The 26,218-nt window shown below is 41.4% G+C and overlaps 1 protein-coding gene across 7 annotated transcripts in view; it reads left to right on the top strand.

Moving 5' to 3' along the window:
- Nucleotides 1-26,218, top strand: part of ryr3 (ryanodine receptor 3) — a 380,802-nt gene that overhangs the window by 174,748 nt on the left and 179,836 nt on the right. For all 7 annotated transcript variants that reach the window (XM_072266800.1, XM_072266764.1, XM_072266754.1 and 4 more), the window contains 4 exons: nt 5,230-5,430; nt 9,309-9,411; nt 19,055-19,192; nt 25,034-25,307. In XM_072266800.1, coding sequence (XP_072122901.1) covers nt 5,230-5,430; nt 9,309-9,411; nt 19,055-19,192; nt 25,034-25,307 — 716 coding nt within the window. The remainder of the gene's footprint in view (nt 1-5,229; nt 5,431-9,308; nt 9,412-19,054; nt 19,193-25,033; nt 25,308-26,218) is intronic.

Genomic DNA, 26,218 nt, shown 5'->3' with positions numbered 1-26,218 from the left:
CTAATGCATATCTTGTGCTTATTTTTGTTTTAGAGGACCTGAAAAATTAATGGAAAGCTTAGGGAACAGTGCATTACCCAGGAAATTATAGTGTATGGAGGAACTTACTGTAGAAGTTTGCCCGGAAAATCTGTTTTACAAATGGAAGAGCTAAATGAACAGATTGAAAACAAATTAATGGCTGTGATCTGCAGCAGTAATGCCAACAGCAACTGTGAAAGTTAGGGAAACACCAATGTGTGAGGGACTTCCACACTCCTCATTCAGGCATCTGTTGGAAGCCTAAAGGTTTGCACATCTGGTCTTGACACTCCTAATTTTGACTCCTTGTGATCTTCCTGTCAAGTCCAAAGCCAGAGTGCCCCTTTCTGCAACATGCCCTGCATATTTGCTGGGAAATCCTTCAGTGTCACGTATGCACTTGTAGGAGGCTGGAAATTCAGAGGGTCACCTGATTGGAAAAGTTTCCACATAAAGGGTTAGGAAAACGAATAATTGTGAGCAGAGAGCAGAATTTGAGAGGCTACACCAGCTAGACGCTAAGGCAGCCAAAGATGCAGGCAAAATCTAAATAAAGCTCTGAAGATGTTTGGTATGCATAGTGTGTATTAGCTGGACCTAATTACTGCTGGAAGAGCAATGGCACCATAGTGCCACCTATTGGGCAAAACCCAAAACTGCAGTGCTGGCATTGATGTCATTTGCATAAACTTCAGGTTGCGGGAAGTGGGGATGGGAGTTTTTCCATTATAAGTATGGATATTGATGGGTGTCAAAGTTTATTCAGGTCACTATATATTAATATCATGCTGAACTTTAACAGTCAGTGATCTTTGAAATTGACTGCAATGTTCATCTGAGTGAATAACTTGCTGATAGCTGAAGAATGATCACTTGAAATTAGTTGGGGTTTTGCAGACATCCCACCCTGCAAAAACTAATTTCAGGGAGGTAGCACCACCACTCTGCCCCCCGCAACCCCATATCACTCCCCCCCCCACCCCCGGTTGACCTCCAAGGGTGTATGTATACAGGACATTTGATTATGAAAGAACACAACAATTTGTTTGATCACATATTGAAACTATTTGCACAGAAATAGAGGGAGAGGAAATTATGAAACAAACAATGCCCTAAAGTAGATATATTTATCTAAAAGAAACATGCTGGTTTAACTTGGTGTGTTTTAAACTGGAAAGAAACTGATCAAACACAATCCCCAATAGAGCACAGTAAAATCATACTGATTTTGTTTATAGAGAAAAATATTTTCCAATGATTCAGCTGCTCAGGCCAGTGAACATTTACACAGGCCGTTCCCAGCCCCAGCCCTTCTTCCCATTTATATTGCACTATTTGACTTTATTTGCAAACGTTTTCTCAAGATGCGGGTGTCAGTGACAAGCCGAGTGTTAATTGGCGACTACTTCATTGCTACATCTAAATTCTGGGCCTACTTAGCCAGTAGCATTATGTGAACACTTTTACCAGAAGATGGCTCACTGCTATTTACTCGGAGGCAGCTGGGAGTGAGGAATAAATGCTGACAGTCGAGCACGGATCCTGAAAAATGAATAAATATCAACAAGGGACTCGACAATATATTTTGTACTTGAATATCTAGTCAAATTAATAGGATCCATTTGGGTAAGATTATGGAACATGGTAATTTGAAGAGCCTCTTTACAAATATAATTTAAGCTATAATTACTCAGACTTTACACACTACAGAATGCTGGCTGTCAGTTCACTGTTTAACTGTTCCTGCAGCAAACTGCATTTCATTTTACAAAACCAAAGTGTTGATCCTGACCAGTTTATGATTTTTTAAATTTTGAACTGGCATTTATTTCCATCTACAGTAGATGGACAAACACTGAATAGGAGAGCAAAATGTCTAAACTATTGGATTAGATTCTAGATTTTGGACAATTGAATTGGGATAACCCCGTAATTTTGGTAAATAAGAATCTGGTATTTATGATGGCACTCAGATTGCCATGGAAACCAATTAGGAAGGAAATCTTCTGTTCTCTCCTGGTCAATACAGGACTTCTGATTCAAAGTAATGTGATTAAAATTGTTTAATAAGCCAATCAATTCAAGGAATATTTAGAGAAATAATAATAATAAGAATAACAATAATAGCTTATTTACAGAGGTGCTTTACTATGGGATAAAATGCAAACATGAAAATTAAGGACAGAAGGATATTAGTTAAAAGCAAAGTTAAATAAATACGTTTTGAGCTTGTGGAGTTCTGCATAGGTACGTTCCAATGAGACAGGGAAGTTATGGCAGGGTACAGGAACCGTGGTGTACAAAGGCTGTAATAAATCGAGTCAAGAAGAAAAGGAAAGCTTACAACAGGTTCAGAGAGCTAGGTAATGTTAGAGATCTAGAAGATTATAAGGCTAATAGGAAGGAGCTTAAGAAGGAAATTAGGAGAGCCAGAAGGGGCCATGAGAAGGCCTTGGCGGGCAAGATTAAGGAAAACCCCAAGGCATTCTAGAAGTATGTGAAGAGCAAGAGGATAAGACGTGAAAGAATGGGAACTATCAAGTGTCACAGTGGGAAAGTGTGTATGGAACCGGAGGAAATAGCAGAGGTACTTAATGCAACACACACGAAAAGTGCTGGTGAACACAGCAGGCCAGGCAGCATCTATAGGAAGAGGTACATTCGACGTTTTGGGCCGAGACTCTTCGTCAGGACTTAATGAATACTTTACTTCAGTATTCACTATGGAAAAGGATCTTGGTGATTATAGTGATGACTTGCAGCAGACTGAAAAGCTTGAGCATGTAGATATTAAGAAAGAGGATGTGCTGGAGCTTTTGGAAAGCATCAAGTTGGATAGGTCGCCTGGACCAGATGAGATGTACCCCAGGCTACTGTGGGAGGAGAGGGAGGAGATTGATGAGCCTCTGGCGATGATCTTTGCATCATCAATGGGGATGGGAGAGGTTCTGGAGGACTGGAGGGTTGCGAATGTTGTTCAATTATTCAAGAAAGGGAGTAGAGATAGCCCAGGAAATTATAGACCAGTGAGTCTTACTTCAGTGGTTGGTAAGTTGATGGAGAAGATCCTGAGAGAAAGGATTTATGAACATTTGGAGAGGTATAATATGATTAGAAGTGATCAACATGGTTTTGTCAAGGGCAGGTCATGCCTTACGAGCCTGATTGAATTTTTTGAGGATGTTACTAAACACATTGATGAAGGAAGAGCAGTAGGTGTACTGTATATGCAAGGCATTTGATACGGTACCCCATGCAAGGCTTATTGAGAAAGTAAAGAGACATGGGATCCAAGGGGACATTGTTTTGTGGATCCAGAACTGGCTTGCCCACAGAAGGCAAAGAGTGGTTGTAGATGAGTCATATTCTGCATGGAGGTCAGTCACCAGTGGGGTGCCTTAGGGATCTGTTCTGGGACCCTTAATCTTTGTGATTTTTATAAATGACCTGGATGAGGAATTGGAGGGATGGGTTAGTAAGTTTGCTGATGACTCAAAGGTTGGAGGTGTTGTGGATAGTGTGGAGTGCTGTCAGAGGTTACAGTGGGACATTGATAGGATGCAAAACTGGCAGAATATAGTATTAATGGTAAGACTCTTGGCAGTGTGGAAGATCAGAGGGATCTTGGGGTCCGAGTTCATAGGACATTCAAAGCAGCTGCGCAGGTTGACTCTGTGGTTAAGAAGGTGTACGGTGTATTGGCCTTCATCAATCATGGAATTGAATTTAGAAGCCAAGAGGTAATGTTACAGCTATATAGGACCCTGGTCAGACCCCACTTGGAGTATTGTGCTTAGTTCTGGTTGTCTCACTACAGGAAGAATGTGAAAGCCATAGAAAGGGTGCAGGGGAGATTTATAAGGATGTTGCCTGGATTGGGGAGCATGCCTTATGAGGATAGGTTGAGTGAACTTGACCTTTTCTCCTTAGAGCGACGGAGGATGAGAGGTGACCTGATAGAGGTGTATAAAATGATGAGAGGCATTGATCGTGTGGATAGTCAGAGGCTTTATCCCAGGGCTGAAATGGTTGCCACAAGAAGACACAGGTTAAAGGTGCTGGGGAGTAGGTACAGAGGAGATGTCTGCGGTAAGTCTTTTACTTAGAGTGGTGACTGCGTGTAATGGGCTGCTGGCGATGGTGGTGGAGGCGGATACGATAGGGTCTCTTAAGAGATATTTAGATAGGTACATGGAAAATAGAGGGCTATAGTTAAGCCTAGTAATTTATAAGGTAGGGACATGTTCGGCACAACTTTGTGGGCCGAAGGGCCTGTATTGTGCTGTAGATTTTCTATGTTTCTAAAGATACAGGAAGCCAGTGCAGAGTAGCTAGGACAAGAGTGATACCCTCTCTCATCCTGGTTTTCTTTCACATCTAGCAGTGCCGTTCTGAATGAGTTGAAGTCTGTCAATGGATTGCTTTGGAAGGCGATTAAAAAGTGCATTGCAGTAATATGATCTATTTTATATAAGGAGTGTGTTAGTTTTTCAGTATCATTACATGACAGAAATAGGTGTACCTTTGCAATGTTTCTTACGTGTAGACATGCTGCTTTGGTCACTGTCTTTATAAGGAATTTAAAATTCAAATCAATATTTGCTGTATTGGGTACAGCTAATACTTGCCAGAAAGTGATGTTCATAAGACGTGAATGAACTAAAAGGTGTAATTTTAGTTAAACAGATTGTTTGGAGACAATTGGGCACTGTGGTAGAAATGGTTAAAACTAGTGTCTGATGGGATATTTGACCATTTTGGAGCAGCTTAGTTTAAGACTGCTGATGTGTGTCGAGAATAACCTTGGATGATAAGTGCAGTACCAGGAACTCCAATAAACAAGATGCTAGGCCCCTGGAACCAGGAGGGAGGGTGCCTCTGGGGTAAAACATGAGTGCTGATAACAGGAAGCAGGAAGAACTGTTAGACTGGTGCTGAGAGATAATTGACATGTCTTTTAAACAATTGATCATGTACTGACCATGGGATGCCAAACAAAGTTATATGAAGTCGTTTGTCTTGCTGTTTAAATATGAGTTCGATATAACCTAAAAATCAGAGTTCTGGTGGTAGTGGAGACTGCTGCAGGCTCTCCATAATATCATGTTAATAAACTCTTAAAATGAAACTCAAAGTCACTCTGGTGTTCTTAGTTAGGTTTCCACGACAGTCACTTACGTATGAAAAGCAATTTGTTCTCTTTTCTAGATGTGCGAACTGCTTCACTACTTCTGTGACTGTGAACTCCGACATCGAGTGGAAGCCATTGCATCTTTTGCTGACAAGTTTGTTGTAAAGCTGCAAAGGAACCAAAAGTTCCGGTATGAAGAGCTTATGCTGGCCTTCAATATGTCGGCAGCCTTGACGGCCAGGAAGTCAAAGGAATTCCGGTCACCTCCTCAGGAGCAGGTAATGTCCAACATTTCTGTGAATGGGTTAATTACATATAGTTAACAGCATACCTGTCTTTGCTTTTGGGTATTTTAGAGACTGCACTGTAAAGGAATGCTGCTGCTTCCAAAGAATCTAAAGTGGATTTCTTCAGGTGGCATGAGATAGTTTTTCATTCTAATCTTTTTGAATGCAATTGTAATTCCACTTTTACATCAATGCAGAGTGGTTCTGAGTGGGCATTGTTGCAAATCCAGCAATTTATTCATTGCTCCTAGAAAATATAGTAAGCCATTTACTGGAAAGTTCCCCTCAGGAGATTACTATGTAATGATTTCAATATAGACCCTGTGTTTAGGATTTCCCTGCGTAGGCAGTTTCCACAAGCAGTGTCCATGATGTCTACCAATGGTAACATCATCCAGGGCAATATCTTCGGCACTCAAATTTCCCATTCAATTACATCTAAGCAGGTGCAAGTTTAGATGTGAGGTGGGGCCAGGACAAAGGGAGTCCAGTTGCTGCCGGGATCATAACAAGGTAAGTGCAAATACTTCACAGATCGTTGAAGTAAGGTTTTATTGGTAGTAGGGGAAAATTTTTATTTTGATAATTTTTGATGAGTAGTGGTAAGATTAAAATAAATGATTTTGTAAGGACAGTAGACAATTTAAGTGGTCACTGTTTACTCATGGCCTTCTGTTGTTGAGTCTGTAAATGTTCATGGCTTCTCCAGATTGAGTAATCACTGATCAAGGATTCCCAGAAATTGTTAGAGACGTTACACTTTTTCACAGAGAAGTGCCTTACTCCTGTCTTCCAGTGAATCTGCCATTACTGAGCTCAGAGTGGGATGCTCCCTCCCAGAGCAAGCGGACAATGTGGTCTGCCCATCAGAACTGGTTGAGCATGACCACAGCTTCATTCTTGGGAATTGTGGTCAGGGAGAGGACACTGACATTGAGTGCCAATCCTGTCAAAGGATTTGTATTATTTTGTAGAGACTGTGATGGTGATATTTCTCCTGTGCTGTGAGGAGCTGCTCTAGGTTGTCCACAGTTAGTTGACCACAAGCTTGATACCAGACCTGATATATGAGCACTTGGAGTTTTCTACTTCCATGAATTTAGTGGAATTGTACAGAATTATTAACAATAAAAATTAGCACAGTGGTTTAAAGCGTTGAGTAAGTATACACATGACATTGTGATCAATGGGTTGAATCATTCATTTGAGCATCTGCCAGCAACTCACCAATAGTTTGAGATAACAACATGCATCACTTGCTGCTCTGGATGAATGGCCAACTCAATTTATCAGGAGCACCTTGGGGAGATCACATGATAGTGCATTGACCTTGGAGATTCAGCAGCTTGGAGCTTTTCCCATTGGTTACCTTCTTTTAGGCTGAAGAGGAGCTTGCTGGCCATACCACACCAAACAAGGGACCAACTGAGGAACATCAGGGTTTTGTGGGGCAATTATTTGGGTGAAAGGGCATACTTTGAAAATATGTTTTTTAATTAACCTAGAAGCTGACTTTAAAGTACATACTGTATGTCTTAAGTAGTCTCTCAGGATTGAGGGTGGTTTTCTTCCACTCTGGTGGTGTGGGTTCACTGAGGCAAATGCAGGAACAACAGACTCTTCTATAGGTGATGAGTGGATTCGAGGTTTCCAGTAACATCTCTGTTTTGAATGGTTACGTGCCTGGGATTGCAAGGTGTCAGTTGAGATGTTGCATTTTTGTCGAGGAGGATTTGAATGCATCTTCGAATCTTTTCCTCCATCCGCTTCACAACCTCTTGGTGACTATTTCAAAATAGACTGTATCCAGACTGGAATATGAGGCAGTGAATAGCCCGGCTTGTCCAACAGTGCAAAATGCATGCAAATGGCTCGGTGCTTGGAGATTGGCCTTGGGTGCTAAGTCACATATCCTTCCCGGAGATGTGAAGGATTTTGTACACAAATGTTGCCCGTGAGATACTGAGTGGGAGGAAGTACCTTTGTGAGGCTGAGATGTTCGATCTTGATCTACCTGTAGCGACATTGTTGTTTTAGGGCCGTGTTGAAGGAACAAAGTGTTTGTTGACAGAACTGTTCTCCAAGCATTGTGTCAAGATAAGGACTCCACTGCAGTATGCCTTTTCTTCTCCTCCCTTGAAGATCACACCATGACACAGAACTGCATCCTTTTCCAGTCATGCAGTGAAGGTGTCCAGGAGGATCAGATTGTCCCTGGAATGTAGACCAGGATGTTTCTCAAGGACGAGTGGAAGTCCTCCATAACCTCATCCATGTTTTACAGGGTCAAGGTGTAGGCTCTGGTTCTGTGTCAGAGTGAGCCCATGGGCCACAAGGTGTACTAGTACCGCCGAAGGCATAGCTAAGATGCCAGGCTATTGTTGATGGTGAAACCCATTCCCTGAAGACAATGCTGATCTTTCAGATTATGGCTGCAGATGAAGGCATACCTACTGCTTTAATCTTTAAACTAGCCATCTGCTGCCCATCAGATCTCACTTAGGAGAGCAATGTTATTGTCAAAATGTCCAGGTTCCCCATAGTAATAATAAAAGAACATCATTCAAATTTTTCAGCACTAACTTTCCAGATTGCAAACTTCAGACTATGGAGCGGATGTTCTCTGTGTGTGATTTCCTATGCACACCAATTACCATGTGATCCCAGTTTCCCAGCTACACAACCTACCTGTGTAAAAAGTGTGAAGTGATACAATTAATGGAAATAATGAGGATAGACTGTATTAACAAATGACACATTTTAAAAGGGCACAGAAACAACAGTATGTAGATATATATACAGAGATCTCTATGAAATTAATTAAAGTATAAAATTAAAGTTGGAAAGATAAATTTTTAGATTATCTTAAATGTGTTCTTGGGATGCCTGCAAGCTAAACAAATCCATTGAAAACATAAGTAAGAAAGTTTGGCTGGAACCTTTTCAAAACACTAGTTAGACCACAACTGGTTTATTGCAGCCATTTCTAGCTATTGCATGTTCACATTTTGGAGACGTGCAGATGACATGGCTGAACCTATAGTTATGTGCACAAGCTGCAGTTATTCTTTATAAGGGTTGAATGGTCTGTTTGGCACTTCATTAAAGTGTTCAAAATCAGAACCTTTTGGCAGAGTAAATATCCAGAAACTCTTTCCAGTAGGAGATAAGTCAGCAAACAAAATACGGATTTAACATAATTGATAATGTTAAGAAAGAAAAAGTCTTTACACGACAAGATTTTGTGGTCTGGAGAATGGCGTCTGAAAATGAAATAGGCTCATTAATTGTCAATGCCTTTTGAATATACAGTTGATTGGGAAAACAATCGCAGATATCTTGGAAAACAGCAGAAGATTAAGAGTTATCAGGTTACTGTATATAGCTTTGATTCTGAATCACGAGGATCCTATACTAGGTAAACTCTATCATAGCCAAATTATTTTCTGCATCCATCTTTGCATACAATAACTAAAATGGGATTATCTTCCCCAAACTGAACTGAGAATAAGACTGGACTAGCAGTTTCACATTACAAAAGTAAACAATCCTACAAACCACTATTGAATACAGGATGAAGAATTAATGTAACTCAATATGTTTGAGAGTATACATGTTGTGCACAGGTGTACTTCATGTTCCCATTTCAGAGCCTTTTCGATACAATGAGAAAACTATAGTTTTCCATTCACTTGAAACCTGTGGCAACTAACTGAATTGTATCCTCATGGAAAATGAAAAGCCAATGGTCTGCAAACCTGCTCAGTGAAACTGCATTTTAAAAAGCAGTATCAACACTGGTAACAAGTTATATTTTAATAGCCTGTTCTTGCATACGTATCAGTTTGAGTTTTGATGTTTTCCTGCAGATTAATATGCTACTGAACTTCAGGAGTGATGACGATTCCACCTGCCCCGAAGACATGCGTGAAGAGCTGTGTGACTTCCATGATGACCTTCAAACACATTGCGGTGAGTAATGGGACTCTGAGGTCCCAGGGTATACCATTTCAGCTGTTCTGTTGAGCCAAGCTGCAGTGTTTATTTATAGTGATGGTAATGTTACCTTGTCCTCTTGCCAAATTAATAAATCAATGCATATGTCTTAAGTAATGAAATTTAGGAAACAACTACTAAAGGATTAAAAGGCACAATGTACTAGTTTGGTGCTGGTGACAATATATCTGGTCAAGAGTACCGAAATTCAGATTCGATATCCACACAGGCATCTCTGAAGCTTGAGAAGTACACATATGATTCATCTCCAGTAGGCTGCTCAACTGATTCATCAAATAGAAGCTATCTTATTCCATTTGTTGATAGAGAAGAAATCGAATATAAACTGAGGTAATGCAGAAATAGTATATTGAGGCAACTTTGCCAAGCACTATTTGAGGTAGCTCGGGCTACTGGAAAACCTGCCATGTTGAAAATTCGTGCCTCCTCTTCAGCTGCTGTGGCCTTTCTCGAGGGAAAATTCTGTGGTTCCATATGCAAGCACAGACCCTATTATTTGCGCTTTGACTGTGGACAGTAAGCTGCCTGACATAATCCTGTGACGCCATACGAGGAACCTGTAGCAACATGTGGGATGACCTTCGTAACAAGCTAAGAGCTGTCTCAGAGGCTCTGGAGCAGCTGGCAATGAGGACACGTCTCATAATAACTGGGAGTGACTTTTGTAGGCAGTTAATCCAGATCCTGTAGTATTAATGGTTCGCATGTGTCTTCGGAGGTTCCATTTATACCTGCATGTTAGGGTCTGAATCATGGCACTGGAAAAATCTCTCTTACTCTATAAAGTCATGAATGCATTTGCATGAAATTCTGGTCGCTTGTATTACATCAGCAGACCAGTTCAACCAAACCTGGAATGCTGCCCTATCTTTCCTCCTTGAAAGACTAAAGACCCAGCATTAATCTATTTCAAAGGCTGACAGTCTAGACAGCCGTCTTCCATTACAGGGTGTAATTATCTCTGATTGTCAGTTCTTTATTCAGATCAATGACCAACACTTACCATCCAATCCATGGCGAACTTTTGCTGAAGCTGAGTCACCGGTCTGTTCCCTCTTCTGCTTATGCCTCGATAATGATGGTGAAGTGGAGAGGAATTGTAATGACCGAGAAAGCCTGTGAATGCCTGCTGGGTTTAGTGACAAGACTTCAATTCTGCTTCCCTTCCAGCGTTTGACCAGATTGAGAAGGCTGGCTACCTACTGCGTGGGAAAGTCAGGGCTTGTCAGCTAGATAGCGCAAAGCAAAAGGAAAGGATTATGGCATGGTGTGTGTGACCATAAATGATGCTGGAGGCACCACCACCTCATTTCCTGTCCTACATCCATTCGTTCATCTTCGGTGGGTCTAAATCCAGGAACTCTCTTTCCATCAGCATTGTGGGAGTATCTGCACCAGAAAGATGCAATAGTTGAAGGTCATGCACCACCACCATTCAGGATGGGCAATCAATCTTGCCATATCAGCAATGCCAAGATCCTTAAAAATGAATTAAACAGGAATTAATCCAATGTTGCAGCACTGCCAGGTGGCCGTCTAATTTTTAGGCTTGCTTAATGTGGCTCCTAGCATGCCTTTCCCACTGCTCATTGAAGCAATGAATTCGTCATAGAGTCATAGAACACTATAGTACAGAAACAGGCTTTTCAGCTCATCTCGTCCGTGATGATCTTGTAGTTCACTTTCCATTTAAATGCAAAGAATTTTCAATTGCTCTTTATTGTGAGAGTCAATCACCCTGTGGACCCCTTCAATAATCATCATTTAGATCATCATTTTATTTAAGCACATTGAAGGAAATCACCCAGATATGGATTTCTAGAATGTCTAAATCATAGCTCCTATATTATCATCGTCATTATGTGCCTTGTCATATGATGTAGGTGATCATGGTCTTATGATCATGATTGTTTTTTGCAAATTTTTCTGCAGAGGAAGGAAATGCTAAACCACTTCTGGGCAGTGTCTTTACAAGACAAGTGACGCCAGCCATTATCGATTTTCTTCACAGATTGTCTGCCTGGCGTCAGTGGTCGCATAACCAGTTCTTGTGATATGCACCAGCTGCTCATATGACCACCTACCACCTGCTCCCATGGCTTCATGTGACCCTGATCGGGTGGGGGGGGCGGGGGGGGGCGGCTGGCTGAGCAGATCTTACACCTTGCCCAAGTGTGACCTGCAGGCTAGCGGAGGGAAGGAGTGTCTTACTCCTCCTTTGGCAGAGATATATCACCACCCCACCACCCAATAGCTTCTACAGTGATTATTATACTCATCATGACTATTACAAGTGACCAGTATGATCCATTCTTAAGGATATGCATTATATATGACCAGCTTCTTTATTAAACCTTCTATGATAGGTCATTCATCCCCAACAGGTAGCTTCTTAGTAGCCATGTTTTGTCACTAGACCATTTGTGCTCTTATAGTAATCAACTCTTCCTGCATTTCCACAGAGGCTAACTGCTTTAGGAACAAATCGGTGGATCTTCACATCAGGCTGTGTGTTTATTATGCCCAGTCTGTGAGCTCAATTACCGGGGTCAGGGAGGGTTTACTTAATAGGTCAGAGGCATTTATTCTGTTGCAACATACTTGTATCAGTTGCATCAACATCAGAGTGCCATAAAAATAACACCCTCACACTTTTAAGTTTCAAAGAAAGTCAAGGTCTTCATAGATTTCAGAAATGCTCACCCTCAGGAGTGGTTCTCCTATCACTACAACTATATTTCTAGACAAGAAATAACTTAAACATATAAAAGATTCCCGTTAATGTCACTCTCTCTCGCTCTATCTTTTTTGTTTACTCTCTATTGCTCACTAACTTTCTTTCTCACTGTCTCTGTCTGTCTTTCTCTCTCACTCTTCCCCTTCCCCCTTTCCCCTTCTCCCCCACCCCTTCACCACGCTCCCCCTTCTCCCCCTCCCCCTTCTTCTCACCCTCCCCTTCTCCTCACCCTCCCCTTCTCCCCGTCTCTCCTCCCTCTCCTCCCTCTCTTCCCTCTCCTCCCCTTACCCCCCTTTTCCTCTCCTTCCTCCTCCCTCCCCCTCCTCCTCCCCTCTCCCCCTCTCCCCCCTCCCCCTCCTCCTCCCCTCTCCCCCTCTCCCCCTCTCCCCCTCTCCCCCTCTCCCCTCTCCCTCCTCCCCTCTCCCCCTCTCTCCCCCCTCCCCCTCTCTCCCCCTCTCTCCCCCTCTCTCCCCCTCTCTCCCCCTCTCTCCCCCTCTCTCCCCCTCTCTCCCCCTCTCTCCCCCTCTCTCCCCCTCTCTCCCCTCTCTCCCCCCTCTCCCCCCCTCCCCCTCTCTCCCCACTCCCCCTCTCCCACTCCCCCTCTCCCCCTCCCCCTCTCCCCCTCCCCCTCCCCCCTCTCCCCCTCTCCCCACTCTCCCCTCTCCCCCTCTTATCCTCACCCCGTCCCCCTCCTCTCACCAATCTGTCATCCCCTTGCCCTCCCCTCCTCACCCTGCCCACCTTTCCCTCTCTTTCAACTTCCTTCCTCTCCCTCTCTCCCTCTCTCCCTCTCTCCCTCTCTCCCTCTCTCCCTCTCTCCCTCTCTCCCTCTCTCCCTCTCTCCCTCTCTCCCTCTCTCCCTCTCTCCCTCTCTCCCTCCCCCTCTCTCCCTCTCCCCCTCTCCCTCTCCCCCCCTCTCCCCCTCTCCCCCCCTCTCCCCCTCTCCCCCCCTCTCCCCCTCTCCCCCCCTCTCAGGCAATTCTCATGATTTTAACACGTGAACATAATAGGTTTATGAAACTGAACTGACAGGCTATATATACCCTTGGATTTTAACCAGCCTTCCATCTGTTTGTCATTTTTAATGTCGCAGGCTTCGTTTGGAAGGCCACTTGTAAGTCAGTGTGTTACAGTAGACATTTCAAAGTCTACAGGTATTCTATTTAATGTTCAATGAAGTATCTCTATCAGTTTCACAACAAAAAAGGCAAAATTGGCACAATGTATGGATTAATGGCCTGTTCCTGAAACACTGTGGGCTATCAGGTGAAGTACGAGTATTTGTCGCCTCTACAGGTTAACAACTACGAATCAATTGTTCTTTTAAAGACCTTAGATACTGTTGAGGGAGACGACCTACCCGGGGCGAGCCACAGTGACCAGGTCTCTGGCACTGAGTCTGGTGATGTAGCTCAGAAGAGCAGAGAGGTGAAGAGGATTGTGCAGTGTTGATAGGAGATTCCCTAGTCAGAGGAACAGAAACAGGGTTCTGTGGGCACGATGGAGACACCCAGATGGCATGTTGCCTCCTGGGTGCCAGAATTGGTTGCATGGCATTCTCAAGGGCAATGATGAGCGGCCATAAGTCTTGGAACATATTGGCACCAGTGATATAGGTAGACAAGGTGAGGAGGTCCTGAAGAGAGATTGTAGGAAACTAGGTAGAAAGCTGAGAACAGGACCTCCAGTGTAGTGATCTCTGGATTACTGCCTGTGCAACGTGCTAGTGAGAGTAAGAGTTGGATGATTTGGCAGTTAAATGTGTGAATGAGGAATTGGTGCAGGTGGCAGGTGTTCAGAATAATGGACCACTGGGATCTCTTATGGGGAAGGTATGATCTGTACAAGAGGGACTGGACCTGAGGGGGCCCAATATACTTGCAGGCAAGTCAGCTAGAGTTGTTCAGGTGAGTTTAAACTAATTTGGCGGGGGGGGGGGGGGTGGGAACCAGAGTGACAGTGTTAAAGATGAGGTAGTAGGCTTACAAGCAGAGGCAATGTGTAGTAAGAAGAGGCTATCGATAGGACAATTTGCAGTCAATACGATGAGTTGGAACGTAAAAGGCAGACAAAATGGAAAAAGGTGAAAACGGACTGAAGATGTTATATTTGAATGTGTGCAGTGTACAGAATAAGGTAGATGAACTTGTAGTGCACTTGAAGATTGACATGTATGATGTCATAGGCATCGCTGCATCATGGCTGAAAGATGCCTATAAGGAGTTTAATGTCCAAGGACACACATTGTATCAAAAGGACAGGGAGGAAGGCAGAGGGTATGGTGTTGCTCTGTTGGGAAAAAAATGAAATCAAATCATTAAAAAGAGGTTGAAGGACCCAGGCTGTAAAAATAGGGGACAAGCTCTCCTCTACAATCACTCTGAGCACCGGTGCCCCACAAGGCTGTGTACTCAGCCCCCTGCTGTACTCACTGTACACCCATGATTGTGTAGCCAAGTTTCCATCAAACTCAATATATAAGTCTGCTGATGACACAACAATTGTAGGCCGTATCTCGGATAATGATGAGTTTGAGTACAGAGAGGAAATTAAGAACCTGGTGGCATGGTGCGAAGACAATAACCTATCCCTCAACGTCAGCAAGACGAAGGAATTGGTTGTTGATTTCAGAAGGAGTAGCGGACCGCATGACCCAATTTACATCAGTGGTGCGCAAGTGGAACAGGTCAAAAGCTTTAAGTTCCTCGGGGTCAATATCACAAATGACCTGACTTGGTCCAATCAAGCAGAGTTCACTGCCAAGAAGGCCCACCAGCACCTTTACTTCCTGAGAAAACTAAAGAAATTTGGCTTGTCCCCTAAAACCCTCACTAATTTTTATAGATGCACCATAGAAAGCATTCTTCTAGGGTGCATCACAACCTGGTATGGAAGTTGTCCTGTCCAAGACCTAAAGAAGCTGCAGAAGAACGTGAACACGGCGCAGCACATCACACAAACCAGTCTTCCGTCCGTGGACTCATTTTATACCACACGCTGTCGGAGCAGTGCTGCCAGGATAATCAAGGACACGACCCACCCAGCCAACAGACTTTTCGTCCCTCTTCCCTCTGGGAGAAGGTTCAGGAGCTTGAAGACTCGTATGGCCAGATTTGGGAACAGCTTCTTTCCAACTGTGATAAGACTGCTGAACGGATCCTGACCCGGATCTGGGCCGTACCCTCCAAATATCTGGACCTGCCTCTCAGTTTTTTTTGCAGTACCTTACTTCCCATTTTTCTATTTTCTATTTATGATTTATAATTTAAATTTTTAATATTTACTAATTTTAACTATTTTTAATATTTTTAATATTTATTATTTGTAATCCAGGCAGTGTGAAGCGCAGAATCAAATATCGCTGTGATGATTGTATGTTCTAGTACCAATTGTTTTTGACAATAAAGTATAAAGTATAAGTAAGTAGGGTTGGAAGATGTTGAATTGTTGTGGATAGAGCTAAGGAACTGCAAGAGTGAAAAAAACTTTGAATGGAGTTACGTACAGACCCCCAAATAGTAGTAAGGATGTGGTCTACAAATTACAAAGGGAGATAGAAAATACATGCCAAAAGAGCAATGTTATAATATTCATGGGGGATTTCAATATGCAGGCAGATTTGGAAAATGAGGTTGATGCTGGATTCCAAGAGGGGGAGTTTCTAGAATGCCTACGAGATAGCTTCTTAGAGCAGCTCATGTTTGAGCCCACTAGGGGATCAGCTTTTCTGGATTGAGTGTTATGTAATGAACTGTAATTGATCAGAGAGCTTAAGGTGAAAGAACCCTAAAGGGAAAGTGATCATAATATGATCAAATGCACCCTGAAATTTGTGAAAGAGAAGCTAATATCAGTTGTATCAATATTACAGTAGAGAAAAGGGAATTACAGAGGCATGAGAGAGGAGTTGACCAGAATTGATTGGAAAAGAACACTGGCAGGGATGTCAGCAGAGCAGCAGTGTCTGGAGTTTCTGGAAACAATTCAGAAGGCACGGGATATATACATCTCAAAGAAGCATTCTAAAAGCAAGATGACACAACCATGGCAAACAAGTATAATCGAGCAAGATACTGTGAAATACACAAAAAAGTGCTAAAAGATAACCTAAATCCTGTGAACTGAGAAAAATAGAATAAGGAGCAAGGACTTAGGCAGATGAGGAGAATGGGCAAAGAAATGGCAGATGGAATACAGTGCTGGGAAGTATATGGTCATGCACTTTGGTAGGAGAAATGAAAGGGTTGAATATTTTCCAAATGAAGGGAAAATACAAAAAATCTGAGGCACAAGCAGACTTGGGAGTTCTTGTGCAAAATTCTGTAAAGGTTAATTTGCAGGTTGAGTTTGTAGTGAGGAAGGCAAATGTGACATTAGCATTCATTGTGAGAAGAATAGAATATAAAAGCAAGGGTGTAACGTTGAGACTTTATAAAACACTGCTGAGGCCTCACTTGGAGAGTTGTGAGCAGTTTTGGGCCCCTTTATCTTGGAAAAAATGTGCTGAAACAGGAGAAGGAGGTTCACAAAAATAATTCCAGCATTGAATGGCTTGTTATATGAAGAGCATTTGATAGCTCTGAGCTTGTATTCACTAGAATTCAGAAGAATAAGGGGTGACTTAATTGAAACTTATCAAATGGCGAAAGGCCTTGATAGAGTAGACGTGGAGGGGATGTTTCCTTTGGTGAGAGAACCTAAGACCAGAGATACAGCCTCAGAATAGATGGGCGTCCTTTTAGAGCAGAGACGAGGAAGATTTTCTTTAGCCAGAGAGTGGAGATTCTGTGGAATTTGTTGCCAAAGGGAGCTGTGGAGGCCAAGTCTGAATGTATATTTAATTCAGAGGCTGAGGATTCTTCTTTGGTCGGGGGATGAAGTGATACAGAGGGAAGGCAGGAAATTGGGACTGAGTGGAAAAATGGATCAGCCGCAATGAAATGGTGGAGCAGACTCGATGGTCTAATTCTGCTCTTATACCTTATCATCTTATTTACTTACTGCGCACGGATTCCCTTTGCCACTTATTAAAAATGACATATATGCCCTACTTAAATAAGACTAAATATGTATAACATATGAACTTAATGCACCTGTTTATGGAGTGAGCTCAGTTGCAAATGTTCTTTCCAAGGAACCGTACAAAATTTGGCAGTGCTATTGGAAACGACAAAAACTTGGTGCACAAAGATAAATCACCCCTGATGGTTCTTTATAAGATTATGAGAAGCATAGATAGAGCAGACAGATAGGATCTTTTATCCCCAGAGTTGAAATGTCTAATACCAAAGAGCATGCATTTAAGGTGAGACGAGGTAAGTTCAAGTGAAATGTGAGTGTAGTTATCCCCTTTTGTTCAAGAACCTGATGGGTGACAGGTAGTAACTCTTCTTGAACCTGGCTGTACAAGTCCTGAGGCACTTGTACCTTCTACCTGATGGCAGCAGTGAGCAAAGAGCCTGGCCTGGGTGGTGAGGATCTTTGAAGATGGATGCTGCTTTCTCACAGCAATGTTTCATGTAGAAGTGCTCAATGGTAGGGAGAGTTTTACCTGTGATGTAGTGGGTCGAATCCACTACCTTTTGTAGGATTTTCTGCTCAAAGCCATTGATGTTTCCATACCAGGCCATAATGTAGCCAGTCAGCACACTTTCCACCACTCATGCCAAAGTCTTTGTTGACATGCTGAATCTCCGCAGACTCCTGAGGAAATAAAGGTGCTATCATGCTTTCTCCGCAGTTATACTTATATGTGTCTGAGAGAGGTTATATTTATAGGTTTCTGAGAATATGACACCCAGAGATTTAAAGTTACTGACCAACTCCACCTCTGATCTTCCGATGAGTATTGGCTCATGCACCTCTGGTTTCCCTCTCCTGGTCTACAATCAGTTCCTTGGCCTTATTGACAATGAGTGAGAGGTTGTTGTTATCACACCACTCAGCCAAATTTTCAATCTCCCTCCTGTATGCTGATTTATCACCACCTTTGATACAGCCCACAATAATAATGCCATCAGCAAACTTGTATTTGGTGTTGGAGCTGTACTGTCATAGATATAAAGCAATTAGAGCAGGAGGCTGAGCTCACATCCCTGTAGTGCTCCTGTGTTGATGGAAATTGTGGAGGAGATATCTTTTGCCAATCTGAACTGAGTGGGGTCTGCAAGTGAGGAAATCCAGGATCTAATTGCACAAGGAGGTATCGAGTCCTAGCTCTTCAAGTTTACTGACTAGTTTAGAGGAGATGATGGTATTAAAAGCTGAGCTATAATTGATAAACAGCATCCTGATGTATGTATTTTTGCTGTGCAGATTTTTGAAACATATTTTGTAATACTTAAGAAAATAGGCTAATCAAGAACCTAGATAAAATGGAATGTGAAATACATGTGCAAATTAGCTTTGTTCTAAATTTCCCTTTTTTGGCTCCTCAATCGGTTGTGAAGACTTATAGAGATAGGGTCATAATACAGTGTATGGCCCCTTTGGCTCTTGAAGTCCATGTCAAACATAAAGCACTCAGTTATAGAAATTCCATTTTATTCTCCCCACTTTTCTTTCCATCAACTCCGCCAATTCTACTGATCATCAACATGTCAAGGGCAATTTTCTGTAGCCAATTAACCTAACCAACTGCACTTCTGTGGCATGTAGAAGGAAATCAGAGATTTCACATGGCCACGTGGTCACAGAGAGGACATGCATACTTTATACAGACAGATGAAGCCCAGGTCACTGGAGCTGTGAGGAACTAGTTACTCCCCATTGTCATAACACCATTGATCACAACTGATATTTTATCAATGCCAGTGATCATGAACTGAATGCCAGCATTCTGACAATATGCTTTATCTTTAGGTATTCCATTTGAAGAAGAAGAGGATGAAGAAAAAGATGGATCTATGATGGGAAAGTTACTTTATTTAGTGCATAAAATCAAAGGGAAGCCAAAGAAAGTGGAAGAGCCACCACGTGAAGAAGAAGTGGAAGAACCTGGTGAGTGCTAAGATGTAGATGGAAATACTGCAAGCTTTCAATCTGGACTCTTCTGAAGATGAGTATCAGCTTCTTCGCATTGTTAGACCTTTTGGACCAGTAATTGCTAAAAGATACATACTGCCTGTGGTCATGCCTGAATGAAATACAGTACAGATTTGTAGATGGTACTGTGGTACAGCTGCCTCACAGCACCACAAACCTATGTTTAGGACTGACCACTGGACTGGTAGTCATGGAGCACAATCTCACACAAATAGCCACTTCAGCCCACCTAGTCTATGCCAACCTGTTATTCTGCCTTGTCCCATTGGCCTGAACGTGGACCATAGCCCTCCATACCCCTCCCTTCCATGTACGCATCCAAAACTCCTCTTGAATGTTGAAATAAAACCCACATCCACCACTTCCTCTGGCAGCTTGCTCCATGCTCGCACTACACTCTCAGTGAAGAAGATCCCCCTCAGTTTCCTCTTAAATATTTCACATTTCACCCTTAAACTTTGACCTTTAGCTCTAATTTCACCCAACTTCAGTAGAAAAAGCCCGCTTGCATTAACCCTGTCTATACCCTTAATAATTTGTATACTTCTTTCAAATTACCCCTCATTCTCTGATGCTTCATTGAATGAAGTCACAACCATTCAACCTGCCTGTATAACTCAGATCTCAAGTCCCAGTAACATCTCTGTAAATTTACTCTGTACTTTCCAATCTTACTGATATCTTTCCTGTAGGTAGGTTACCAGAACTACATACAATACCCCATGTTCGGCCTCACCATATATCATACAACTTCAACATAGCATCTCAATATCTGTATCAATGCTTTGATTTACGAAGGCCAATGTGCCAAAAACTCTCTTTATCACCCTGTCTACCTATGTTGCCACGTTCAAGGAATTATGGATCTGTTTTCCCAGATCCCTTTGTTCTCCTCAGAGCTCTATCATTTACTATTTAAGTCCTTCGCAGGTTTGTCCTCCCAATGAGGAACACCTCACACTTGCCTGCATTAAATTCCATCTGTCATTTCTCAGCTCATTTTTCCAGCTGATCCAGATCACACTGCAAGCTTTGATAGCCTTCTCCGCTGTCTTGTGAGCTGGCAACCTTGGTGTCAATTGCAGCTGCAAATTTGCACTCTATGTACAGACTGCATATTCTCCCAGTGTCTGCTCAGTTTTCTTCCGGGTGCGCTGGTTTTTACCCACGTCCTATAAACATGTGTTGGTAGGTTATAGACAGAAGAGATTCTGATGATGCTGGAAATCTCGAGCAACTACTAAAAACTTGAGCACTGTAATTGTCCCAAGTCTGTGAGGGGAATGGTAGAATTGTTCATAAGAATCCAGGGAGAATAAAAAAAAAACAAAGAAATGAATGTAGGAGCTGTGTAAATGGGTGGTTGATGATTATTGCAGGTTAATTGGGCTGAAGGGGCTACTTCTGTGTTGTGGCACTCTATTTTGCAGATCCTCTGACATGATCTTACTGCTAACAGACCATGGGTTATATAATGCTATCATGGGGATGACTAAGAAAATGCAAAACAGGAACGGCCAGACACCAAGCTTTACAAATTAAGAAAAATAAGAATTAATTAAAATTACAAAAATTCTGTAGTATTTGAAAAAAAGATTTTAAATCACTAAGTTCTGCTAAAACTAGTTCGAATAACACAAAAAATTGCAGTCATATATGTCTACCTTTGCAGTTATTCCTCCCCATTCAAGTGAATAGACCACGATTGTTGGAGACTCCAAACAGGTGGAAGTTGAGGAGGCAGATTCCCTTGCTTAACTGTTGGGCAAGACAACAATTCTGCGCTCTGCCACTTGTCTTCCTGACAGCACCTCAATGATATCGTCAAGCACACTTAAGTATTTCTACATCCACATTCTCATGAGGGACAGGATGACGCCAGTACCATGCATTTATAACAAATTCTGTCTTTTTTTCAAGCACTCAAATAAGTACAGGTCCACAATCCCTTATCCGAAATCCTTGGGGCCAGTTGCATTTCGGAATTCAGAATTTTTTTGGATTTCAGACCCCCCCCCATACCAAAAAACGCGTATGCTCAAGTCCCTTATTTAACCTGTTTCTGTGTGGTGGACTTTAGGACCCAGCGGCACACCAAATCTATGCACATCCTTCCGTATACTTTAAATCATCTCTATACTTATAATACCTAATACAATGTAAATACTATGTAAGTAATTGTTATACTGTATTGTTTAGGGAATAATGACTAGAAGAAATTTTATTTCCAACAAAAAGATTCAATAAAACATAAAAATATACAGCTTCAAACGAACCGAATCAACCACATGGTAAATGACTTATTGGAATAAATATAGAACGTCACTGTCACTGTCACTATAAAACTTCAGTAACTTGCCTTTCTGTTTATTTAAATCATATACAGTGGCAGTTCTGACACTATTTTCTTCAGTAAGATGCCGCACAGACACACCACAATCAAGGTTCTGCCAATAACTCCACTTTCTGCGTTATTGATAGAGAAGATTCCTTCTCTTTTTCTCATTGTTACCAATAGGGGTATCTGCAGCTCTTTTTGACATTTTCACAGTGAAATTAAACACAAGGTCAACAGTGAACACAAAATATCAGCAAACAGCAAATGCACGTGTAACCAGTACGAGCGCTGAGCCACAACTGACGTCTGGCGGCCTCTGCTAGTGCTGCCACGTCACACCTGAGTGACATCAGCTGCTGGCGAAAAAAACTTCGGTTTTCGGAGCTTTTTGGATTTCAGAATTTCGGATAAAGGAATGTGCGCCTGTATTTAAGTTTGTGCCCAGCCTAGCAATCTAAATCAATTATTTCACAATCCTGATTTCCAAATAGTTAGAAGCATGCTAAAATTTCTGCATATAGTAAATAAATAATAATACTTATTGCATATGCAAGAAAAGGTGATTTCTCCCCTTTACCAGCAAAGCACTTTCCTTGAAGCAAGATATTTTTCATTATATTACTTTGAATAATGATGAAGTCCCTGTATGAGGTAAGATTGGGGAAGTACTGTCATTTGCAGTTCCAGGCGTTTTGCTTCAGTAACTCCAGTGTGTTCTATTCTGAGATGGTTGCAATCATTTGCTGTTTACACCAAACATTAACCCCTCTGCACAATGGGATGTAATAGACCCCTTGAGACTGTATTTACTGCTGACACTTCAGGCAGTTGTGCTGATTAATTTTGCGGCTGAATCTTAAGCGATAGAGCTTTTAATTTTCTGCAAGGGTAGAGAAATATTTGTAGGGTCAACAGGTTGATAAGCAGGGACCTCTCCAGCCCATAGCAGCATATCATTACTAATGATTGGCTTCCTTGGTCCAATTCACCCAAGAGAAATTGCTGTAATTTCCCTAAGTATTGAAGAAGAGGCTGTCTGAATCAATGAAGGCATTGCCTATTTGTAACACGAGCTTATGACCTGTCTTATAGCTTTCATTTTTCTTTGGAAATATTCATATATAACATAAGAATATCTGTTTCTTCATTGGAGCAATCCAAATTAACTGGGCATAATCATAAAAGTGGATTAGGTCATTTGAGGATCACTTTTTTTTTACATGAAAGGTGGCTACTTGTTTACAATATAAAGACAATGGCTACCATATTAACATCTCCAGATATATGCAAAGATAGATGAAGAGCTTCTGCACTGATCTGTCGTAACTTGATAGTCAGGCTTCAGAAAAAAAGAAAACTTTTATTATCTGCATTTATGGCAATAAATCATTGAGAGAGAACACCACGAATTTCAGGAGTGACTGAGCAGATGTTAAAACTAAAAACCTCCATTTTGTCATTGATTTAAAAGGGATCATGAATCCCCATCCATGGGCATGCCATATATCAAGTTGCCAATGAGCAGTTATAAATGGGAAAATGTATGTTGTTTCCATACTTATTAAAATTTCAGCACAGCCTCCATCCTTAAAGTTGCTTAACTAATAATCACATTAATATTACAGTTTACATTTATACTAATTCTAGTTGGTTGATTTTGAATGTCTTAAATGCATCTGAAGTTATAGGTAACTTTTTTGGCAAAGGGGGATGCTTCAGTTTTATAACTGAATGAATGAAATTTATTTCGGACAGTACAAACAAAAAGCATCATTTTCAACAATGATTTCATAATGATGACTTCATAAGACAAAATTACAACAAAAAAAAACATAGATATTCTTTAAAACAGGCCAGAAGGGTGTAGGCTGAAGCTACAGCTTACTATGCCTACCCCTCTTACTTATACAGCAACATATTTGGCATCAATCACCACATCAAAACAAAAAAATTCATAATCTTTTAACACAAAATCCAATTCCAAGTATCATTTATTTACATTACTTCCATTCATTTTAAATCATGTATTTTATATTTGTTAATTAAATTATTTTTAAATAATTTTTTAACTTGTTAAATGTGGTGCATGTTTTTAAACTCTCACTAAAACTGTTCCATGGATTCACCCCCTGACTGAAAATGTTCTCAAATTCTAAACAGTTACAGTTTATCTTTGCTGCATGGAGTAAATTTTAAGTTGCTTCATTGGAAGCTCTTCAAAAAGAAAAGCGTGGGAAAAGTTGTTCAGTATAGCAGGTGGACATTCTCTCCTGTTGCGGCATCCTTGATTTCTTACCATTGAATTGTGCTTGGTATAAGATTAAAATATTTGGCCTAAGATAGAAGGAGATGAGTTATTAACTTCAAACTTTCTGCATAATCACTCAAAGAATTGAAGTGCACGTACATGTAATGAGAGATTTATAACTCATCTTCTACCTTAGGCCACAAACTTATCAGTCACCCCTGCTGTGGGCACTTTCTGGAGGTCCAAGATCCGTATGCTCCACGACCACTGGACTAAGTGTGTAAATGTAGGAGGGGACTATGTTGAAAAATAAATGTGCTAGGTTTTCTAAAATTGACTCCTTCTACCTTAGGCCATGAACTAATCAATCACCCTGTGTGTGTGTGTGTGTAACACACACACACTTTGCCCAAATGGTACATGACCACAGCTGTAATAAGTTCAAGGTAAATATAATTGTTGCATATGGTTTTGGATCTGGATACTCACAAAATATAAAACTACATATGCCTATTCAGTAATTTAGAGCACATAGTTAATTCCAGGGTTGGCTTATCTGATTATATCTCTTCAAGTACATTTGTAAGTCCCTCTGAAAGTTAAGAGTGGAATTGGATCTGACTGTCACTTGGTAGTTAAGTCAGCGAGTGTACAGTTTGCTCCATTGCTCTCCCGCACACTGAATGCAGTATCTTCCAAAATAATATACGCTGGCAAAATACATTCAAAGTGTCTTTTAAAAATAAATTGAAGTGTTATCTGATCACCGCACGAACAAGGAAGTTACTGTTCAATGGATTTAAATTACAAGTTGACATATTTTTGCAGCCTTTTCACCTCTGTGTGACCTTTGTTCTGCTGCAAGATCCTATCCCATTGAAGTCTCAGTCACTCATCCTCTTACCACACTCTCAGGTCGCACCTCTTGTGTATCTACTCTTCAGATTCACACATCTCAATCTGTAATAGCAGTTTCCACCATCAAACGATACATTTCTTCCCCTAATCCCTTCAATTATTTCTACCTCTTTTTATCTCTGCACAAAATCTCTTGCATTGTACCGCCAAAACATTGATCACTCCTTAAATAATAAATTTATTTTATTCTTGTCAAATTATCCACTATTTTTATGTAGCATTAAGAATATCAATTTAATTAAGTAACTCACAAAGTGTGAATGATTTGTATTCTGAACCTTCTCTGTTTCAGCCAACCTGTCGCAACTAATCTCACGGACTATTACTCATTGGTCGCAAGAATCGTACATTCAGGATGCAGAACTGATTAAAACTATGTTTAGCCTTTTGCGCCGGCAATATGATGCAATTGGTGAGCTCCTGCAAGCGATGCGGAAAGCATACACCATCAGTGCTGCCTCCATACAGGAAACGGTCACTCTACTTGTTTCCCTTGGACAGATTCGATCACTCCTTAGTGTTAGAATGGGAAAGCAGGAAGAAACACTAATGATTCGCGGATTAGGGTATGGACCAGTAAGACCTTTTTAAAATGTCTCTGTTGTTTTGCTGCTTTCAGCAGGAAATATTTTGTTGAGTCATAAAACGCTATAGTAAAGAAACAGGTCCTTTGGCCCAGCTAGTCCATGCCGAACTATTAATCTGCCTCGCCCCACTGATCTGCACCTGGCCCATAGCCCTCCCATCCATGTACACTTCCAAATTTCTCTTAAGTGTTAAAATTAAACTTGCAATTACCACTTTCACTGCCTGCTATTTCCACACTCTCACTACCTTCTGAGTGAAGAAGTTTCTCCTCATGTTCCCCTTAAACATTTTGCCTTTCACCCTTAATCCATGACCTCTAGTTGCACTCTCACCCGTGCTCAGTGGAAAAAAACCTGCTTGCGTTTAGCCTGTCTATACCTCTCATAATTTTGTATAAATCTATCAAACCTCTCCACGTTCTTCTATGCTCCGGAGTTCTAACCTATTCAAATTTTCCCTATAACTCAGGTCCTCAAGTCCTGGCATCATACTTGAAAATTTTTGCTTTCAATTTTATTGACATCTCTCCAGTAGGTGGATGACAAAAACAGTACTTCAAATTAGTCCTCATCAACGTCTTCTACAACTTCAACATAACATCCCAACTCTTGTACTCAGTTCTTTGATTTATGAAGTTCAATGAGCCAAGGGCATTCTTTATGATCCTATCTACCTGTAATTCCACTTTCAAAGAATTATGGATCTCTATTCCCAGATTTCTTGGTTCTACTGCACTCCTCAGTGCCCTACCATTCACTGTGTAAGGCCTACCCTGTTTTTACTCCCAAAATACAACACCACAAACTTTTGTCTGCATTACATTTCATCTGCCATTTTCCAGCCCATTTTTCCACTGGTCCACATCCTGCTGCAAGGGTTGATCATTTTC

This window comes from Mobula birostris, chromosome 1, assembly GCF_030028105.1.
Source record: "Mobula birostris isolate sMobBir1 chromosome 1, sMobBir1.hap1, whole genome shotgun sequence".
In the NCBI taxonomy this organism is placed as follows: domain Eukaryota; kingdom Metazoa; phylum Chordata; class Chondrichthyes; order Myliobatiformes; family Myliobatidae; genus Mobula; species Mobula birostris.
The sequence above is the reverse complement of the archived record's forward strand: the minus strand, read 5'-3'. Positions and strand labels throughout refer to the sequence as shown.